Genomic DNA, 22,144 nt, shown 5'->3' with positions numbered 1-22,144 from the left:
GAAAAGAACAAACAAACAAACATCTGAAACCTCCTCAGGGGCTGGCAAACATTTTCTATAAAATGGTAGACAGTAAACGTTCAGGTACTTGCAGGACACAAATGGTCTCTACTGAAGAGTCTTCTTTGTTTTGCTTGTTTTTACAACTCTTTACAACGTGAAAGACATTCTTAGGTCACAGGCTGTACCAAAGACAGATGCCAACACCTGCTCCCCCTAATAGATGTCTGACCAGGCAACTACCAAGTTTACCTACCAAATATTTTCAGTACTCACCATTTAGTTTACCCCACAGAATGTTGTCTCACAAATGACAGTAATTTTAAATAGGAAAAGAAGCAGAAGCAGCAAAGCAGAAGAAGCAGAAGCAGAAACAGAAGCAAAGGAAGAAGCAGCAGCAGCAGCAACAGGAGAGATGGTTTTATTAATCCCTGTGAAATGACATCATGTGTTGCACCTTCATCTGGGGGCTGCGCCATGAAAGAGTCGCTAAATCCGCCCATGCCGGTGTGCTCTTCCTGCTCCTCATTCTCAGTGTCACACTCAATATCACTGTCGCTACTCATTCCTGGCAGGAAAGAAAGGGAGAACATGCTTCTGGTAAGAAACCACTGCAAGGAAAAGGCAATCTCCCTATCTACTAAACTGAGATTCCTCCTGAATGTTACACTGAATGCCAACACACTAAGAAAACAAAACAAGGAAAAAAGTAACCACATAAACTTCAGCTCTCTTTAGTTATTTAGAGCAGTGTGTATTTTTGTTCTCAAAGATTAAAAATGCTCTTTTCATAATACCTGAAAAGTTATAATTTGAAAACAGTATTAATTTCATTATACTGAGAATATTTTTCCAAAGCAGTTTTCTTCTAGTCATAAGAGATAAGAGGAACTTTTAATCCTGATTCAACGTAGTTTTTAACCTAAAACATATATAAACATGCACAAACACAGGCACACATTTACACTTTTATCTATGCGTGTGCATAAAAAATTCCAGTAATTCTAGCAATAAATGAGTTACTATCACATTTGGACCTCCAATTTTGTTTTTTTGCATATAAGTTGATTTTTAAAAGAAAAGTTCTATAGAATTCTTATAGTATAGAAAGTACTTCTATTTCAATGAGAGTGATCAAGAAAATCTGAAAATCCTTCTGCTGCAAACCTTTATAAATGCTAGATAAAATATAAACTTAAAAATTACTTTAATGAACAGCCACATTTAAAAGAAAGAAGAGAAACCCAAAGGTATAGAAACAAAAAGAAAACTACTGGGGTAGATGCAGTTGCCCGAGAGCTTGATGTGAAGGCCTTTAACACTCCTTTGGGGATAGGAAAAAAAAAACTTGGATCCACCACAGAAAGAGGGATGAAACTGAGACTAAAACTCCAGTCTCTGCACATAGCTAAAATTCTTATTAAAAGAATAAACTAGAAAATTCTGCCTACTGGCACAGGAAGATGGCAAGGAATTTTGTCTTGTTTCTAGGCTCAGCTCACCTCAAAATTCAAACTAAGGCCTGTGTGCTTAATTTAAGTTTGAGATTGAAAGCTGAGGTTCAAATCTTAAGAAATTAACATAAAAATTGGTCAGGAGCTAGTGTTATCTGAATAAAGCAAACGTAAAATCCTCTGGAGGGAAGGTTCCAGGTAACATGGAATAAGCCCATTCCACTCCATCTTTCCCACTAAGTGCAGTTAAAAAAACCTGGACAGAATGCAGGAAGTGGCTATTTAAGGACTCCGAAAAGTAAATAGGAATAGGCATACTGGTGTAGACCAGAATTTGAAATACCAACAAATGGGCAAATTTAAACAACACCCAGAGTCTCATGACATCGTATTAAAAATGTCTAGAATGCAATTTAAAATTGCTTCAGCATATGAAAAACCAGGTGAAGACAAGCAGCAAACAACAATGCTGAGATGACAGAGATGTTGGAATTATCTAACACAGATTAAAGCAGATATAAAAAGGCTCGTGAACACTCTTGAAACATATTTAAAAGACCTCTCTGGTGGGAAGCTTCCACAATCCAGGTCACAAGAATTACCACAGGAAAAAAGAAAGTGGAAAAAAAAAAAAAAAAAAAAGAAAGAAAAAAAAGGAATTCTCACAAGGGAGAGAAAAAGTCTCAGAAAGCTATGTTCTTTAAAAAAAAAAAAAGAGTTGTCTATTTTCTTTAGTATTTTATTTATCATTGTATTATTTAATTATTTTATTTTGGGGGTAGGTAATTAGATTAATTTATTTTTAGAGGACGTACTGGGGGTTGAACCCAGGACCTCACGTATGCTAAACATGCGCTGTACCACTTGAGCTATACCTTTCCCTCAGAACGCTATATTCTAATCAAAATTTACAAACAAGGCAGACAATCCACCTGACGTAAGAGTCAAGCAGATATACAAATAGGACAATAACACAAGTTTTTCATAAAATCACCTGAGAGAGACTACACAATTCAGTTTTTTTTTACACAATTCAGTTTAATGTGGAAAAAAGTATAGATTTAAAAAAATTACTAAATAGACTTTCCAGAAATGAAATACAGTCATTAAAGTTAAAATAATAGATGAATTTAAGACAAAAAGAAAAAAAAGAATAGATGAATTTAGACAAGGTTGAAAAACTTAAAGATAGAACTGATAAAATTAACCAGAATATTAAAGAAAAATGACTATTACATAAAAGATACTATGAAACAAGGGGATAAAAGAGTATAATAGTTCAAACTGTATCAACTAGACAGCCATAGGGACAGCAAAGGAGAGACAAAAGGAGAAAATGGCTGAGAATTTTTCAGAATTAATGAAAAGTACTCTGAATCGAATAAAAATAAAATTACAACATATCAAAAGTTTAGGGATGTGGCAACAGCAGTGCTTAAAGAGAAATTTATAGCATTAAACACTTACATTAGAAGAGAAAAAGGCCTCAAATTAATGACCTAAGCATCTACTTTAAGAAACTAGAAAAAAAGAGTAAATAAACTAAAGTAAAAGAAAGGAAATAAATAGAAATAAAATTAGCAGGAAAGAATAGAGAAATCAACAAAATAAGAAGACAGTCCTTTGGAAAGGTAAATACAACAGAAAGGTTCCTAGGCAGACTAAGAAAAAAGAGAGCAAACAAAACTAGTAACATTGGGAATGTAAGAGGGGACATCACTACAGATTCTACAGACATCTTAGATAAAAATGGAACACTATAAAAAACTTAATGCTCATCAAATCAAGAACACAGATGAAATGAACATTATTTGATAGACACAAAATACCAAAATCATTCAGGTAAAAATAGATAATCTAAATAGGTACTTTAACTATTAAGGAAATGGAATTTAATAGTTTAAAAAACTCCAACAAAGAAAACTGCAGCCCCTGATGGCTTTATTGGTGAATTTTTCCTCTTCTGTTTTCAAGAAGCGTTTGTGTAGTATTGTGTAGCATTATTTCTCCCTTAAATATTCTGAAGATATAGGCTGGATGTATGGATGTTTGAAATGATGTATGTATGTATGTATGTATGTATGAATAAATGAAATCTCCTTCCTGAGCAAAGGAAAAAGCTTCCCTGCTCTAGGAAGTCAAAAGTGACACATTACAGACCAAACCACCTACTTGCATGAAGCATCATCTCCATCTTGTGGCCCTTCGAGGAACTGTTGCTGAGAACCCTAAACCCAACAACTTGAAATTCTAGACACAAATTTGGCCTCTTGGTACTATGGTTTCTGAATTCCTGACATACATTAAACTCCAGGAGTCACAAAAAAGGAATTGGAATTCTCAGGAATTCTCAAAATCTTAAGTTATTTAAATACTTACAATGTATCTTTAAATTTTTTAAATTTAGTTTGTAGTATTTTCAAGAACTGTAGCTTACAATGAATATTAAAATCCTGAAAAATGCTCTGAACATTATTGTGTTAACAGTTGAATAATGTAACATTTAGAACTCTTAGCAAAGTTTATAGCACTACATAGACTCACATGTCAAAAATGCCAATATACAGAATTATTCTGCTTCCAAAACTTCCTATGTCTTGGAACACCACTCATGAAACTCCTATACAGTTCAATATAGACTCATTAATATTTACACAGCAGCAGACAGGGCCATGAACACATCCTTATAAAATGACAATATCTGTAACCAGGACTGATTTGATCACAATTGCTTCTTTCCAAGGTGCTCCTGTTGATCTTAGCCTTTGATTTCAGGTACCAGCATTTCCAGTTTATACTTTCAACTTACCATAAGGGAATTCCTTCAAAGTAGTCATGTTTCTGTGCTGACTGTTAAGAATAACTCTAACAGGAGAATCAGAATAATTTTTTTTTTTTTTGATTTCTTGACTCATTTTTCTCAGGATTTAGGAAAACATGTATTTCTTAAGAAATGTTGAAAGGGAATTCCTGCAAGAAAATACTGCTTGGTCTTTTACTAAGTCCTGCAATCTGAAGTTCCCTAGCTTTGTGAATGTAGTGAGAAAGACAAATAGGTCTCTTGACCTCTAGCTTAAAACTGGCCTGCTGGTCACCAGGTCCTGTACAAACCACTGCCATCAGTGAGAGGGAGTAAATACAAGGTCATACACTTTCATTTTTTGGAAATGAAACTAGCCACTGTGAAGCAATAGGTCACAAGCTATTTGCTGTGTGCCTTGCCCCATACATTGCAATGTCTAACCTCTAGCTATTTACCTAGAAACAATTCTGAGATAATGTGAATTTATGAGGTGAAGGCTGAAATTTAAAAGTCCAAGTCATCCCTCACATACTTTAACATGCTTCTAACCAGTTTTCCTGTCCACAGGGTTCCACATGCCATCCTACTCCCTCAAATCCATTCCCCTCAACGTAGCTAGAGTAGGAATGTTTAATTTTATTATCTAATTTCTTGCTTAGATCCCATTTAAAGGACAAAGTCCAAATTCTAGCTAGACATACAGAGCAACTCTTCATGATCTGACCTCTGCCTCCACTCTGGCCCCATCTTCACCTAACTCAAACTCATCCCTTAGGATAATCTTTCCAAGGGTGGACTAGGTTAGTAGAGACGTGACAGTTAAAAGCATTGGCTCTGTGACTTTGAGTAAAATAAGTTACATCTCTAGGTGTCTGCCTACTCATCTGTAAAATGAAGATAATAAAGTAACTACCATGTAGGGCTGTATTAAGAAAATGTAAGATAATACTGGTAAAGCTTTTAGCAGTCTCTAACACATAACGAGGACTTACAAATATTATCTATTATTTCTATTATTACATATCTGCTATTTGAGCTCCCTATATATCCTATCACAACATTCATCATTTTATAATTGGTTATTAACTGGCCTCCAACACCTGACCAGTGGTTTTGAATGGCTCTCCCTGCCCCCTCCCACCAACACATATATTCAGCATATCTGAGAACTACAACTTGCTCCCTCCCATTTGTAACTGTGACCTATTCTGGCAAGTGATTCTTGAGGAGTTGTCACCCTTGACTGAGAGTTATTCAACTCAACCAGTGGTTCTCAACAGTTTTAGAGGATGGTTTTGCCTCCCAGGGGACATTTGGCAATGTCTGGAGACATTTTGGTTACTGTAATTCAGAGGAGGTACTACCGGCACCTAGTGTTTTGTTAAAGCCAAGGATGCTGCTAAACATCCTACAATGCACAGGGAAGCCCCCTACAACAAAGAATCAGCTGGCCCAAAATGTCAGTGGTGCCAAGGGAGAGAAACCCTGAACTAAACAGTAGGTTCAGGAATTACTTTATCACCAGCACCAAATATAATGCCAGGCAAATTAGAAGCATTTCATAAATGCTGAATAAATAAAAGGAGCCTATAATTCCAGCACATGCTATAAAAATTTAAGGCACTACAGTTTATAACCAGTATGTATAAATACATGGAAACTAACTCATTCCCACAGATTCTTTCTATAAAGATCATCAATCATAATTTTTTTCCTTAATGTTTTAAAAATCAACAGTTCACTCTAAAACTCCTTTCCATTTAATCTCTTCTACTGAAATAATGCTGCCCGCCACAGGAGCACCAACTAAGAGGGAAAACCAAAATGTTTAGTGTTCTTCAACTGAAAAACCTGAAAATGCCACCACCCACACACATTCTCACAGGGCAGCCAGAGGTAGATGCTGGCATCTTTATGTATGCTTTGAGCTACAATTCACCAGTCGTTGAAATTCAAATGACTGCACAGGTGATAAGTGGCAGAGTTTCACTGAGAAATGAAATAAATTTCAATGTCAAATATTAGTAATAAAGTTGACTGACATGCTTTCCTGCTAACATATAAAGGACAAGCAAGGGCAGCACACACAGCCTTGTTTCAAGACCTTCTGTTACTCAAAATTACACAGTATCTTCTATGCTTTTAGATAAAGAATAATGAACCTGGAAAAAAGAATAATGAACCTGGAAGAACATGTAGAAGAATACTAGAAATGTAACAGAGAATGAATTGGCAGAGTTGAAGTCGGTTACCATAAAGGATTTTTTAAACAGATAAAGTTTGAAATACTCGTATAAGACCAAAGCAATCTACAAACATTAATGAAGACTGACTTTAAAAGACGAGGTACTTGGGGGAAGGTAGAGCTCAAAGTGGTAGAGCTCATGCTCAGCATGCATGAGGTGTCCTGGGTTCAATCCCCAATATCTCCTCTAAAAAAAAGTAAATAAATCAATAAACTGAATTACCTCCAACCCCCTCCCCCAAAAGACAAGGTACTTAATATTTAATATTCTAATTAGTTGTTTGGGGGCATGTTTTCCCCATAAGATAGTGAACATATGCAATTACATCTTTTCATATTTAGCAAGACTTCAATGCCTATCATGTAGGTGGCATAACATTTAATAAATGAGCCGATGAAGTATCTGCAGATTCTCCCCCCTGTAAATGCGCCTTCTAGTAAGACATGTCCTTTTATGCAGTTATCCATTTTGCCTTCCCCTGTGCTTAATGTCCTAGTAAATCAAACACAGTGGCACAATGAATGCTGTTTTCAGATCAAACAGGTAGGACAGTAGATAATGTCTCAGTAACTGTATTATTAAACCAACCACTCCCCACTACACCAGAAAAAGATCACTATTCCGCCTCCAACCTAATTAATGACTTTATCACTTCCTTACCTTCCTCCGGGGCAGCTGAAGCTCCTTCAGGTAGTATAGGCTGTAATTCCCCAGTTTCAGAATTATTTTCCAAATCAGTCATTTGCATTCCTTCCAGACGACATCCTTTAGCATTAGTCCTCAAAGAGAGAGAAAATAACCTGATATTTTTGTATAACTAATCAGTGATACAATAATCTAGATTTTCTTCTTGCCCAGAAACTGAATATCAAACTAAGGAGAGAACAGGGCACTGGTGTTTAGTACTAAATTTCAAGTTTTATTTTCAAAACATTCACTAGAAGATTCACAATGAAAAGTTATAAAGTCATGGATTACATTACTGTCCATATCCTGTGATAATGTATCAGAGTTTTGTAATTGTTATGATTGGGGGAACTGGGTAAGGTACACACGCTCTATTACTTCTTATAATTGCATGTGAATCTACAGTTATCTTAATAAGAGTTTCAATTTAAAATCAATATAAACAGAAGCCCTAAATAATTCGTCCTCACCAACATCGAACAACTTTTGAAATATACTGAGTGCAAAAACAAGGTGCACTTTTTGTATTTAAAAAGCCATATAGTAACAGCTACTTAAACATACCTAAAAACTGAGAAGACAGAACATATATAAAAAATTAAGAACCGAAAAACCAAAAAACAGAAAGAAAAAAAAGAGAGACCAAAAAACAACAAAAATATTTTTTAAATTAAATTAAATTAAAAAAATTAAGAACAGCAATGTATGTGGGCAGGGAGTTGGAAAACAAAGCAGATGGGAGACAAAGATGGGGAAATTTTAACTTAATATTCTTTGTTAATAATACTTCCATTTTTGAACCATTTATTATTAGTATTTAAAATTTTTGCTTACACTACTTTAAATCAGGCAAGGAAAAAAAAAAAGACAAGCTGGAAAACACCACGAGCCAGCCTGGCAACATAATTAACTGTAAAATGAGGGTTATAGCTATGAGCTTTACACATTTATAAAGGATTTTACAGTCTAGAAAAAGATGTACATTCATACACATTTAATCTTTATGACTAAAGGCAGATATAAATATCTCCATAACAAATAAAATATAAAAACAAGTTGCAGCTTCACCTTGAAAGAAACATGTATAAAACCAGGCTAGGTAATGGGGGAGGGCAAGACAATCTCCAATGACTGTAACAACTTTCCACTGCTTAAATTAGAGCTAGAACAGAAAACTATGGCACCAGCTGTTCTTTTGTATTTGGTAATTTATCCAGATCTTAAAACTGTATAAAATTAAGTAAACTTAAGGAATATTAATCTTTCTCTAAATTTAATTCAGATTTCTTTTCAAAGTCTCCAAGGTAGAACTATTCCATTGTTTGAAATTAGAGATGTATTTAATATCCATAGAATAGATCAGCAGATGGATATTAATGGCCCGACTAGCACATTCACAGACAGCACATTCCACAATCACACTCCTTTGAATGAATGGAAGTTTAACTGGCATGGCTGGGATCTGAGTTTGTTTCCTGGGAGAGAGATAAAGGTACTGACAATATGTATTTCCCCTTTTGGGAAATTCCAACTATGTGTTTTAAAGACACTTTAATAAGATGAGAGAAAAAAGGTGAGATTAAAAACAGAAAAGTAGTGTTAAAATACAACTGCTAGAAGCGCTATACTCCAAACAAAATATGTGCAAAAGACCTATGGGACATAATACAGCCCAGCACAAATGTCTTTGAAAAGTGTGGAACAGATGGGGAAAAAAGTTGACACAAAAATCTCACAAAGAGTTCACACAAGGTTAAACAACATTATTAAAATTAGTGAAAATGAGCTCTAATATATTTAGACTGAATTTCTGGTACTATCTCATTCTGTTGAGGGAAAAAAAAAGTAAGGTCTCTGATATTTTAAAAGTTACATTTTAATACTAAAAAATTAACAAAGTGGAAATTAATTTTGTTCATTATGTTGCAGACTTCAAGTGCCAAAGCTAGTAGCTATTATTCCATTACATAAACAAAAGAACTTAATTTACCCCAAGGTGACCATTTTTCTCCTTTTCTCCACCGTAGGTAAGCCATTAAAAACCGCAACCACAAGAGCACCTGAATCCAAAGCTTGACACTGCCGGTCTTCAGATTTCGGCAGAATGTCACTGATGCTGCCCTGTGTCAAGGCTCGGGGAGAACTATGCCTGCTCCCAGACTGAGTGCTTCCCGGGGAGCCTACAGAAGAGGAAGATATTCAGAAAGAAGGCAAACAAACAAAAAGTTCTCTCTCTAGCTTCCATGTTAGGAGATCTCACTATTACCTACATTTTTAAACTGTAGGATAAGTCAAAAACAATTTTAATGTATATCCCAGTCTTTCTGATGCCAGGTATTTAAAATTCAGGAGTCCAGAATATGGAGTCTAATGGTTGCATTTTCTTCCTGATGGCTCTATCCTGTTGCGTGATCAAGGAACTTTCAAATTAAGTTTCAGCTATTTTGGTGCCTTTAGAGGTCTGGAGCTATACCATAAGATCAATTTCAAATAACAGACATCTACCCACCAAAATTACGTTCTGAACTCTCCAAACTTACCTTCAGACAAAGTTTGACAGTCTCCTTTTGAACGGCTATTTTCCCCAGAGTCTACTGCTCTTCGAAGTGACAGACTACCTGCTATACTGGACCGAGCTGGCTTGGGTGAATTACTCTTCTTACTTGTGGCTGCAAAGACATTTAAAAACATTTCTGATTATGATAAAATAGCACAAAACTCATTACCTAGGCAGTCAGAGAAAGGTTTAATCTTATCATACAGGGAAGGTATTCCATCTACAGTGTCCAAAAATAAACAGAACACTCTGGTCCCAACTGGTTTATTTGGAGTTTTTTGCCAAAAGTATTCCTGTTTTGCTGTTTGTGGAGCAGTCTTCACTTACAAAAGTAGAAAAACATCAGTTAACTCCAACAGAAAAATCATACCAGACATGAACTCCAATCTCAATGCAATTAAATTAAATATTAACAACAACAAAAAAACTCAAAGCACTTGGAAACTGTAAAATACTACTGGATGAAAAAGTAAATCAGTGCTGAAAGAAATGAACCACAATTATAATACTTCAAGATGTCTGTAGCTAAAACAGTAATTAGAAGAAAATGTACAGCCTTACAACAAATTAATTAAAAAAAAAAAGAAACTAAATGGCCCAACATGCAGACTCAAGAACTTAGAAAAATAATAAAAAGAAATTAAAAGAAAGTAGAAGAGATGCACTAAAAGATAATAAACAGAGTCAGTAAGGTAGGATGATATAAGAGCAATAATTGTCTTTTTATACATCAGCAAAGAATAATCCCAGAATGAAATTAAGAAAACAGTTCCATTTACAGTAGCATCAAACAGAATAAAATACTTACAGAAATATTTAACAAAGAAATGTAAGGCTTGTACATTGAAAACTATCATACATTACTGAAAGGAGTATAAAGAAGATAGGAAAAATACTTCATGTTCATTGGCTGGAAGACTTAATATTGTTAACACAGTAATACTCCCAAACTTGATCTATAAGACAGATTCAACACAACCTCTATAAAAATTTCAATCACCTTTTTTTTTTTTTGCAGAAATTGACAAGCTGACCCTAAAATTCATAGAAAAATGTCTAAGATCCAGAATACCCCAAAACAATCTTGAATGGAAGACTCACACTTCTCATTTCACAATTTGCTATAAAACTATAGTAATGAAGATTGTGGTACTGGTATAAGATAGAAATACAGATTAATGAAACAGAATTTAGACTCCAGAAATAAATCCTTACATTTATGGTCAATTAGTTTTTGACAAGGAGGCCAAGACAATTCAATGAGCAAAGAAAACAAAAACAAAAACAAAAACCATGGAAAATAACAAGTGTTGATAAGGATACGGAGAAACTGGAACCCCTATACTCTGCTGGAGAATGTAAAACGGTGCAGTTACTTTGGAAACAGTATGGCACTGCCTCAAAAAGTAAAACGTAGTTCCCATATAACCTGGCAATTTCACTGTTAAGCATATACTTAGGATAAAAAAAAAATGCACAAAAAATTGTATATGAATGTTCAAACAGCTTCACTATTCATAATTACCCAAAAGTAAAAAAAACACAGAAAAACAAAACAAACCCCCAAGTCCCCATCAACTGATGAGTAGATCAAACAAAAAGTGGTACAGACATACCATGAAGTATCATTCAGCCATAAAAAAGAATTGAAATACATGCTACTACATAGATGAAAACATTATGCTAAGTTAGAGAAACCAGATATAAAAGGCATTCATATTGTGTGATTCCATTTATATGACAAGTCCAGAAGAAACAAATCCATACAGACAAAATAGATTAGTGGTTGCTAGGGGAGGGGAAGATGGGGAGCAACGGCTTATGAGTATGGAGTTTATGGGAGAGAAGTGTTGAACATGTCCTAGACTTAGATAATGATAATTGTCACACAACTGCTGAATTGTATATTTGAAAAAAAAAAAAAGGGAAGAAAGGATGCTCTAAGAAAAAATTATGATCAATTTTTCCACTGCAAAGTATACATAAAATATTGGTTAAGGAAAAAAATGAATACAAGATGCATTAACAGAAACAAAGGCAAAAACTAACATAATAATAGACAGAAAGCAGTAGACGTAATAAATCTAAGTATTAGGTCTTTGAAGAGATGAATAAAATGAATAAGCCTCTAGCAATTCAAATCAAGGGAAAAAATAAAAGAATACAAATAAGCAATGACATAACTGAACAAGTTAACACCCAATATTCAGAGGAAGTTTTTAAACTTTAAGGGAACAGAATAAGGGACCTTATACCAATGCATTAATCTAATAAAATGAGTAATTTTGTAAGAAAATTAATTACAAAAATTGATTTAAGAATTGGCAGAAATATGAGACCAATACACACTTAAAAATGAAAAAGGCTGTTAAAAGTTCTATTCCTGAAAGAACTCCTAGTTTTTTCAGTGAGGTTCATTAAACTTTTAACGAGCAGATAACATGTTAAATTTTAACAGCATAGAAAAGGGCAAAAGCTCCTGAATTTACTCTATGAGGCTGGCGTAAAATAGGAACTCAAATGGGTTAAGGATAGTGTAATGAAACTATATAGCTCGATATTACTCATGACTACATAGTCAAGAATCCTAAGTAAAGTATTAGCAAACTGAGCATAGCAGTACAGTTAACCTTTGAACAATACAGGGACTAGGGGTGCCAACTCTCCAGAGTCAAAAAACTGGGTATAACTTTATATTCAGCCCTCTTATCCCCAGTTCAGCTCCCACTGATTAAACCAACTGAGGATTTATTGGAAAAAAAAAAAAAATCTGCAGGTAAGAGGACTCACACAGGTCAAACCCATGTTGTTTCAGGGTCAACTGTATATTAAAAAATTACAGTGCTCACTTTGGCAGCACACATACTAAAATTAGAACGATACACAGAAGATTAGCATGGCCCCTGTGCAAGGATGACATGCAAATTTGTGAAGCATTTCGTATTTTTTGTAAACTGGCTATACTTCAATTAAAATAATTAATTAATTAAAAATCACAAACCATAACCAAGTAGAAAGATTCATTCTAGAATTTCAAGAATGGTCAATGTTAGATATATAATGTAATTCTCTTTGTTCACAAAGTAATAGGGCAAAATAACATGATTATTTTGACGGATGACAAAAACGCATTTGATGTAATTCTATACAACTTCTTGATTTAAAAAAAACCCTTAGTAACTAGGAAAAGAGGTAGTTTGGTGTAATGGGAGAACATAGGCTCTAAAGTTCCAGTTCCTGGCTCTGCGATTACCACCATCAAACTCTGAGGACCTTTGATTGCTCCCATGCCTCAGTTTCTTTATCTGTGAATTGGGGATAAAAATAACTTTCTTCATAGAGTTGTTGTTGGGATTCAGTGAGTTAAAACATTTGACTTAGAATAGTTAAGATACCTGGCAAAAAATAAACACTTAGTAAATGATAATCATTACTGCCACTCTTGTTAAGAATGGAAGGATTTATCTTTCAACTTGATGAAAATTATGCATCGAAACAAACAGCAAAATTTGAACTTAATCAGGTAAAAAAAACTAAAGGAATTCTTAAATAGGGTTGGAAATACTATAAAAATTCTATTATTGCTATTAGTTAAATTGTTCTGAGGTCCCAGCCTCGACAACACAATATCAAAAGTAAATAAGCAGGAAAGGTGTGGACAAACTATGATTATTGCTGATGATATGACTGTCTACTTAGACAATTCCATACAATTGACTGAAAAACTCAGAATTAAAAATTTTCACTAAGTGGGCTGAATATAAGATAAACATATAAAACCAATAGTCTTCCTATATGTCCATAACAAATAATTAGAAAACATTCCAGAGGGGAGGAAGAGATTCCATTCACAATAGCAGCCTAAGTTATAATATATCTAGAAATGAATATAACAAAACATATACAGAATTTATATGAAGAAAACTAAAGCTCTGAAGAAGTATACGTATGTAACAGATGACCTGATAAACGGAACTACCATACTCCTAGATGTGAATGCCTTAGTGCTGAGAAGATGTCAGTTCCCCAAATTAAAAGTCAATTAATGCATTAAATGTAACACAATTCCAGTTAAAATGTTTTTTCTAGAAGAGTAAATGTGTAAGAACCATCAAAGACACTCTGAAAACAAAAATAAAATGAAGGCAAACATAATACAATATAACAGACTATAAAACTATAATAGTTTGAAAAAAAAGTGTAGGTCTGGTAGACAACACAACAAATATTTAGTTGAACAGTATCAAATTGCTGTTTTTGTATGTAAAAAAAAAGTTGCATATTGGCAATTTTAACTGCTTCAACCCATATGAATTTAAAAACAACCATGAAAATATAGGACTTTGGTCTATAATATAAAGGATAAATTTCATACTGTTGGACAGAGTAGATTCTTCAAAAACCATGTTTCATTTACAGGAGAAAACAAATCACTGAACTCACTTCACACACCATCAAAGAAAATAAATTATACACGGAATAATGACCTAAATGTAAAAAACTTAAAAACAAAGCCAGAAGAAAATAAGTGTTTTTTTTATAAACTATAGTTGAAAAGGCCTTCCAAATAAAAACATCAAACTCGCAAACCATGAATATTATTAATAGATTTCAAAAATAAAAAATTTAAAACTTCATGTTTGGCAGAAAAAAAACAAAAACAAACAAGTGACAATGGTGGGGAGGTATTTGCAGAAACAAGTAACAAAAGCTCTGCACAAAAATCCAACAAAAAGCATTATTTCTTTTGGTTTTAAATTGTCGTTTCCCTGACAACTAGATACGGTTGAGTATCTTTTCATACATTTACTGTCCATTTGTATTTCTTATGTTAATGGCCTAATCATAACCTTTATTCATTTTTCTATTAAACTGTCATCTTTAAGAGAATTATATGTATTTGGCAATTATCCCTTCTCTTATTCATCTTCACTAGATTAGTACCAAGCATTAATATATCCAATTTTAACAAACACATGCATGGAAAGTCCAGAAATAAATCCTTGCACACATGGCCAAATGATTTTCAGCAATGGTATCAAGACCATTCAAGAGGAAAGGAAAGTTTTTTCAACAAATGATCCTGGGAAAACAGCACACCCACACACACAAAAATAAAGCTGGACCTTTATCTAACACCATATACAACAATGAACTGAAAATGGATCCAAGACATCTATAAAGAGCTAAAACTATAAAACTCAAAAGAAGAAAACACTGGGGAAAATCTTCACAATGTTGGGTTTAGCAATGCTTTCTTGGCATGTGACACCAAAAACACAGGCAACAAAAGAAAAAAATAGATAAATTGTACATCAAAATTTAAAATGTTTAGCATCAAACGAATCTATCAACCGAATGAAAAGACAATCCACAGAATAGGAGAAGGTATTTGCAAACACGTATCTGATAAGGGATTAACATCAAGAATATACAGGGAATTCTTAAAACTCAAAAAACAGAAAACCAATCCAATTCAAATATGGGCAAAGGACTTGAACAGACACTGCTCCAAAAAAGATATATAAAGATGACTGATGAATACACGAAAAGATGCTCTCTCAACATCACTAATCATGAAGGAAATGGAAATCAAAACCACAATGATTTACATCCATTAGTACGGATATTATTTAAAAAAAAAAAAAAGAAAAGAATAAGTGTTGGGGAAGATGTGGAGAAATTGGAACACTTGTGCACTGTTGGTGAGAATGTAAAATGGTACAACCTCTATGTTGAAAACAATATGGCGGTGTTCCTCAAAAAATTAAAAATTGAATTACCATATGATCCAGTAATTCCACTTCTGGTTATATATTATATGTCCAAGAAAACTAAAAGCAGGGTCTCAAAGAAACAAACAACCATGTTCATAGCTGCATTATTTGCAACGGCCAAAAAGTAGGTGCCAACTCAAGGGATAAATCAGGAGTTTGGGATTAACAGATACACACTACTATAGATAAAACAGATAAAACAAGCACCTATTGTATAGCACAGGGAACTATATTCAATTTCTTATAATAAGCTGTAATTGAAAAGAACTGAAACTATATGTGTGTATATATATATATGCATGTATATGTATAACTGAATTGCTTTGCTGTTCACCTGAAACTAACATTGTAAATAAACTACACTTCAATAAAAAATAAAATTAAAAAAAAAAAAGAATAACAAATCCAAAAACAAAAGAAAAAAATGAATGGGTAAACAAATGGGTACGTACGTGTACACACACACACACACACACACACACACACACACACACACACACAGGAATATTATGCAGCCATGAAAGGGAAAATAATTCTGACACATGCTACAATATGGATGAACCTTGAGGACATTATGCTAAATGAAGCAAGCCAACCACAAAAGGGCAAATACTGTATTTTTCCACTTATATGAGGTACCTAGAGTAATCAAAATCAGAGACAAAAAGCAAAATGGTGGCTGCCAGAGGATAAGGGGAGAAGGGAAAGTTATTGTTTAACAGGTATAAAGTTCAGTTTTGCAACATAAAAAAAGTTCTGTGGATGGATGGTGGTGCTGGCAGCACAACAATGTGCTTGTACTTAGTGCCATTAATAAACAAGTACACTTAGCAGCTGGCTCCATAGCTCAGGGGTTGGAGCACTGGTATTATAAAACAAGTACGATTAAAGAGTGAGATAGTAAGTTTTGTTTAACAAAATGTGGTAAAATTTACCATGATTAAAAAAAATTTTTTTAATTAAACACAGAATTAAAATATGAGCCAGCAATCCCATTCTAGGAATATACCCCCAAAAATGGAAAGCACAGACTCAAGCAGATATTTGCACATCCATGTTCACAGCCACATTATTAACACACACACAACAGCCAAAAAGTAGAAACAACCTAGATATCCATCAACAGATAAATGGAAAAACATAATGTAGTTCATACATACATACAAGGGAATATTACTCAGCCTTCATAAGGAATGAAATTCTGACACATGCTACAACATGGATGAAACTTGAAGATATTATGTTAAAGTGAAATAAGTCAGACACAAAAAGACAAATATTTTATGACTCCACTTACATGAGATATCTACAGTAGTCAAGTTTATAGAAACAGAATGTAGAGCAGTGGTTACCAGAGGGTAGGGGAAAGGGGGAGTGGCAAGTTACTGTTCAATGGATATAGAATTTCGCTTTCGGGTAATGGAAAAGTTCTAGAGATGGACAGTGGTGATGACTGTACAGCAATGTGAATGTACTCAATGCCACTGAATTATACAACAAAGAATAGTTAAAATTGTAAATTTTATGTTACATATATTTTACCACCAAAAAAAAAAAAAAAGGATATATGCTTAAGAAAATGAATACAACACACAGATAACAACAAACTCTTGACTCCGTACCCCCTCCAGGTACCACCCAATTTATTATGAAACTTCTTGAATGAGCTGAGCAATCATGCCCAGTTTCTCATCTCAGTCACTTCTGCTATACCCCTCTCCATGCGAATGGCTCTTAAAAGGGCCACCCACCCTTCATTTTGACACCTCAATGGTATGACCACTCTATTTCTTTTTGAGATCCTTTTTAAAAAAATTTTTGAGATATCAGTCCTTCTGATTTTTCTCCTACCTTAATGATTGCTCTTTTCAATTTCCTTCATGAGCCTCCCCTTCGTTACAAGGCTTTTAAATGTTTAAGTGCCCCAGAGCCAAAATTCCTCTTCTCCATTTAACCTCTGGCTTTCTTTAAACAGCATCTGATACCAGTGACTCCTATCTGTTTATATCCAACTTTAACCTCATAAGCTTCAGGCTTATGTAGTGTTCAACTGCCTATGAGACATTTCACTAAGATACCTCAAACCTTAACATGTTTATTTATTTATTTGGGAGGGGTAATTAGGTTTGTTTGTTTGTTTGTTTATTTACTCTTTAATGGAGGCACTGGGGATTGAACCTAAGACCTCACGCATGCCAAGCGTGCACTCTACTACTTGAGCTATACCCTCCCCCTGCAAACCCTAACATGTTTAACAAAGAATTCCTGACTTCCTGCCCCTATGACCCACAATCCCCACACCTGATTCTTCCTTGTTTGATATGCATTTCAATTAAAGACACCACCAGTCACTAAGATGCATAGACCAAAAACTTTAACATCATTCTGAGTTTTTTCTTTCCCTAAAACCTTTCTTACTAGGGTTGTGGGAAATAATTGAGTCCTCCTGGTCTAAAATATCCACTGTATGTACTAGATTAACTTCTCTCCTACGTATCTAGAATAGTACTAGCCATATACCCATCCTTGGGAGAATTAAGAAAGATGGGACCTCAGTCAAGAAAGGCTGCTAGACAATGAGCAAGCCCACCTACCCAGTGTAGTCAAGTCCAGAATAAGTCATCGTATATCACACAAGCTATTGTTACAGGCTGTTTATTGGTCTCACAACTCCCACTCTCAACCTTTTTCAGACCCCTCTCCACACAAAAAGCAAAGTAATCTTTGTAAAAGGTAAATCAGATCGCAAACACTTCCCTGATTTTTATTCTCTAAAGAATTCTCCTAAAATCAGGATAAAACTCAAACTCCTCCCTGAAGTCTTCTTAAGACCCTACCTGATCTAGGAACTGCCCACCTCTGATTTCTCTCCTATTATTTACCTCTGCTTACTTAGTTCACCATGTTCAGCTCTACTGGTCTTCCTTTGAGCCTTCAAACACACAGAACAAATCCTGTATTAGAGACTTCGCATTTTCCATTCTGCTTACCCCGAACCAGTGCTTCCCCCAGATCTTTGCATGGCTGCTACCTTCTCAACCTTCAGATATCAGTTCAAATGCTGCCTCCTCAGAGACGCTCTCAGACTACTTACCCTAAGTGAAATAGCACACTTCTCACTTGCGCTTTCCATCCCACTCCTCTGCTGTTTCCCTCACAGTACTTTTTACCAACTGAAATGTTTACTGGGCTGTACGTTTTAATGTCCGATTCTTACCACATGAGTACATGAATGCAAGATCCATGGTTAAGGATTTTGTCTTGTTTGTTGCCCAGTATAGAATAAGAAATCAAGAAATAGCTCTGATACATAGCAAAAAATACAGAGTCAGTTTTGGGGTGGGAGAAAAAGCTGTATATGCAGTCTTAATTCATTGCGGGAAAGATGTTCAAACACTATTATTCTGAAAATAACCTGTCTTCTAGCTTCCCAAATGAAACGTGGAGAAATAAAATCAGTAAGATTCTTTCACTTACAGTTTCGTATGTAACAACTGGCAGCTGATGACTTTGCCAAGAGCTCCATTTCCAAATCCTGTAATCTGCCAGAGTTTTCGGTTCCACATGCAGCCAGAGCTGCCTGGTCAGCAGAAAGAAGGCCTGCTGGCATGTCTCCAGAAGCAGCATTGCTGCTTTTTATTTCTGAAAGTGTATTCTTTACATCAGTTTTCATACATCGAACTTCAGCCATTTGAGTTTTGAGTCTTTTTAGCATCTTTAAATCAGAGGGAACTCGCCACATCGCCTGTTGCTTCCTTTGGTCTTTATCTTTTCGAGGATATGCTGCTTCAGAGAAAAAATGACAAGTCATGTTAGTATAGACTTCAACATTCATAAACCGATTTTGTACTATGAATATATAAGCAAATTTGACGTGTAAATAACCTAAGGTGCTTTAAGTGATAAAAGCATGCATTAAATTTCATTAATGAAAAAAAAGAGACACAAGTATCCTAAGTTTATTCACACCCACAAAGTTAAAATCTGGGTCACATTACAATCACTCAAATCTGAATTATATATTTAATTCTAAAAGCTGCCCTACTGCCTGTGCTTTCTTTTTTTATACTTCTCCACTTCTCTCAAATTTTCTACACTGAGCTTTTATTATGTTCACAATTTAAAAAAAAGAACAGAAAAAAACATAAACCTAGAAGCTAAACACTTAGTCAAATATGCTATAAATAGTATACAAAAATACCTATTCTAACTAAATTTAAAAAGTTGATTTATTGAGCTATTACCCAATGTAGATGTAGCTACTAAATGCTATGGACTATCATTAAAAAAAAGTTCCCTGTCACTGAGTCTCTGCAGCCACTAAACTAACATTGTTTTCTCTCTCTTCCCAGAGAAAGTGTTGAAATTGTTTTTAATTTCTTACCCCACCCCAAATATTAAAGAAAGGAATGAGCAAGGAAAACACACACTTTCTATTGCCAAAAGGGAAAAAGAGGCAGATATTTTGGAAATGAAAGATTATTATGAGTGACTCAAAGCAAAAAGAAATCGTCTTCTACCTAAAAAAAACCCCTCCTCCCCCGAACAGGGTACCAACAGGTACCCTAACTAGGCAAAGAAAAAGTCCTTTATCAACAGGAATGACAGCTGAACCTGTTTACACATTGCAACAATCTTCTGACATAGAAGAGGGAAAAGGTAGACACTGTAGCGTGTCCAACAGCCATTCCTCCACTTCTAGGGTCTAGGCTCATGCCAAAAGAACCCAGATTGTGTTCAGGTAATCAGGCGGGCAGCCGTGTGCTCAGGGAAGTTAGGTCTGCCCTTTGTTCAGCTTCAGAGGATGTGAGTCAAGACTGGTCTAAGCTCATTCCCCATTTGAGTGCTTAGGGTGGGCATATGACCCAAGAATTCCAGGCAAAAGTCAGGGTGGGGGGAGGGAAAGATTTTCTGTCCTGATAGGGAGATTTTATTGTGTTAGGTAACAATAATTAGAGGAGCTTGATTTCAAACTGAGGAGTCTACCTCCAGAGTCAGTGATCTTAGTAACCTTGCTCTCCAGTGTCACAGGAATAGGTCTCTTTTCCATCTAGTCTTTTCTTTCCTGCTAGTGACACATTCCTGTGAATACATCTTGCCTGAAGCTGTGACAGTCATCTTATTGCCATGGCAGAAACAACAAGAGAATCACAGGAAGAACATCCCATGTCCTGCCTTTAAGTATCTGATGATCCTGGAATCACTTACCTCCAGACTTAATGTGCACAAATAAAGTGCCTTCATTAGTTAAGCTACCATTAGCAGCATTTCGCTACTTGCAGTGGAAAGCATTCACAACAGAATTATTAGGAGAGATTTTAGAAACCCAAGACTTGGTCTCAGATCTACTATTTAGTTACTGTAACTTTCTTTAAGTCTGCCAACTTCTGAGTCCATTTATTTACTTGTGAAATGAAGACAATAATATACACGTAACAGGGCTGCAATAAGGCTCAGAAAAGTCAATGTCTGTGAAAGCACTCTGCAGCTTAGTTCCCATCCAACCCTCTGTCAACCAACGCACCAGGGCAGTTTTCTAAAACTCATCAGATATAATCTGAAATGTCCCCTTCTTCAGGCACCTAAACCACCAACTGCTCCCCTCCTTCCGAATCAGTTTTTACCTAACTTTGTATACAGCACGTGGAGTCTACTGCTATTGCAGCACTTACCACATGGAAGACAAACATGCAGAATGTGAACAACTTGAAGGTGGAGATTACATCCTAGTGATTTTTGTATTCCAGCCCAAGAAGCTAAATAAATCTTTCTGGCTCCCACCTCCCACTCCACATCTACCTGGACTTACATACAAAAATCTGTACCAATCCACATGGTTCAGTTTATTATTACTAGAAACTGACAAGAATTTTTAAAAAATAAAAAGCCCAAATGGGAAAGTACAAAAAAGACTTAAACAAACCTCCATCATCTGATAATCAGTCAATTAACAATCAATGAGCCTATTTCAAATGCTATGCACCATGCTAGGCAGGGGTTACAACAGTGAACGAGACAAACACTTGTCTTGGCCCTCACAAAGGTCACAGTCCAGCTGAGAAAAATGCAACTCTATTTCAGTACCGTGTGCTAAGAGCCAACACAGGAAAGAGTGAGGTGCTATGGGATCTTTTACCAGGGGAATCTGACAACTTAAGGATACTGACCACACTTGATGATGTGAAGTCTTCCTGAATTTGCCAAGTTAAAGGTGAATAGAAATTAAAGTCTCATCGGTAACACTTCTTTCATAATACTCAATTAAGTCCTTCAAGAATGACAGTTCTCTACAGCTCTTCCTCCAGACCGCAGTGTCTGTCAATGCTGCCACCCTCCTCCTGGTCACCTAAGCCTATTCAGAGTCCACATTACAATTAGCTGCCAAGTCCTAAAACCTCTATCTTCATAAGCATAACTGTCATGCTGTAAGTAAAATCTTAATTATACACTGCCTAGGTTAAACGGTTCCCCAAAGGTTAAGTAGAACTTTATAATGTCAAGAGTCTGAAGACCTTATTTTTAAGGTCCAGTATTTTTAAGCATATGATTGAGAAAATACACAAAAATGTATGAATTCTCCCTCTAGTACTAGAAACTACACTGAAATAAACTTCTACAAA

General features: G+C 35.2%; 1 protein-coding gene and 1 non-coding gene across 3 annotated transcripts in view; one reads left to right on the top strand and one right to left on the bottom strand.

The window, feature by feature from the left end:
* TRIM37 (tripartite motif containing 37) overlaps positions 1–22,144 on the bottom strand; it is a 101,461-nt gene that overhangs the window by 15,856 nt on the left and 63,461 nt on the right. The window contains exons 19-23 of one of the 2 annotated variants that reach the window (XM_006181425.3): positions 19,002–19,310; positions 9,731–9,859; positions 9,181–9,370; positions 7,164–7,282; positions 458–568 (exon numbers count right to left, since the gene is read on the bottom strand). In XM_006181425.3, coding sequence (XP_006181487.1) covers positions 458–568; positions 7,164–7,282; positions 9,181–9,370; positions 9,731–9,859; positions 19,002–19,310 — 858 coding nt within the window. The remainder of the gene's footprint in view (positions 1–457; positions 569–7,163; positions 7,283–9,180; positions 9,371–9,730; positions 9,860–19,001; positions 19,311–22,144) is intronic. The other variant, XM_032498392.1, reaches the window with a different exon arrangement.
* On the top strand, positions 12,589–12,695 carry LOC116656936. The gene has a single exon (XR_004311940.1). It is a non-coding gene; the product is annotated as a U6 spliceosomal RNA (small nuclear RNA).

The sequence above is a fragment of the Camelus ferus genome, chromosome 16 (genome assembly GCF_009834535.1).
Source record: "Camelus ferus isolate YT-003-E chromosome 16, BCGSAC_Cfer_1.0, whole genome shotgun sequence".
Lineage (NCBI taxonomy): Eukaryota > Metazoa > Chordata > Mammalia > Artiodactyla > Camelidae > Camelus > Camelus ferus.
The sequence above is the reverse complement of the archived record's forward strand: the minus strand, read 5'-3'. Positions and strand labels throughout refer to the sequence as shown.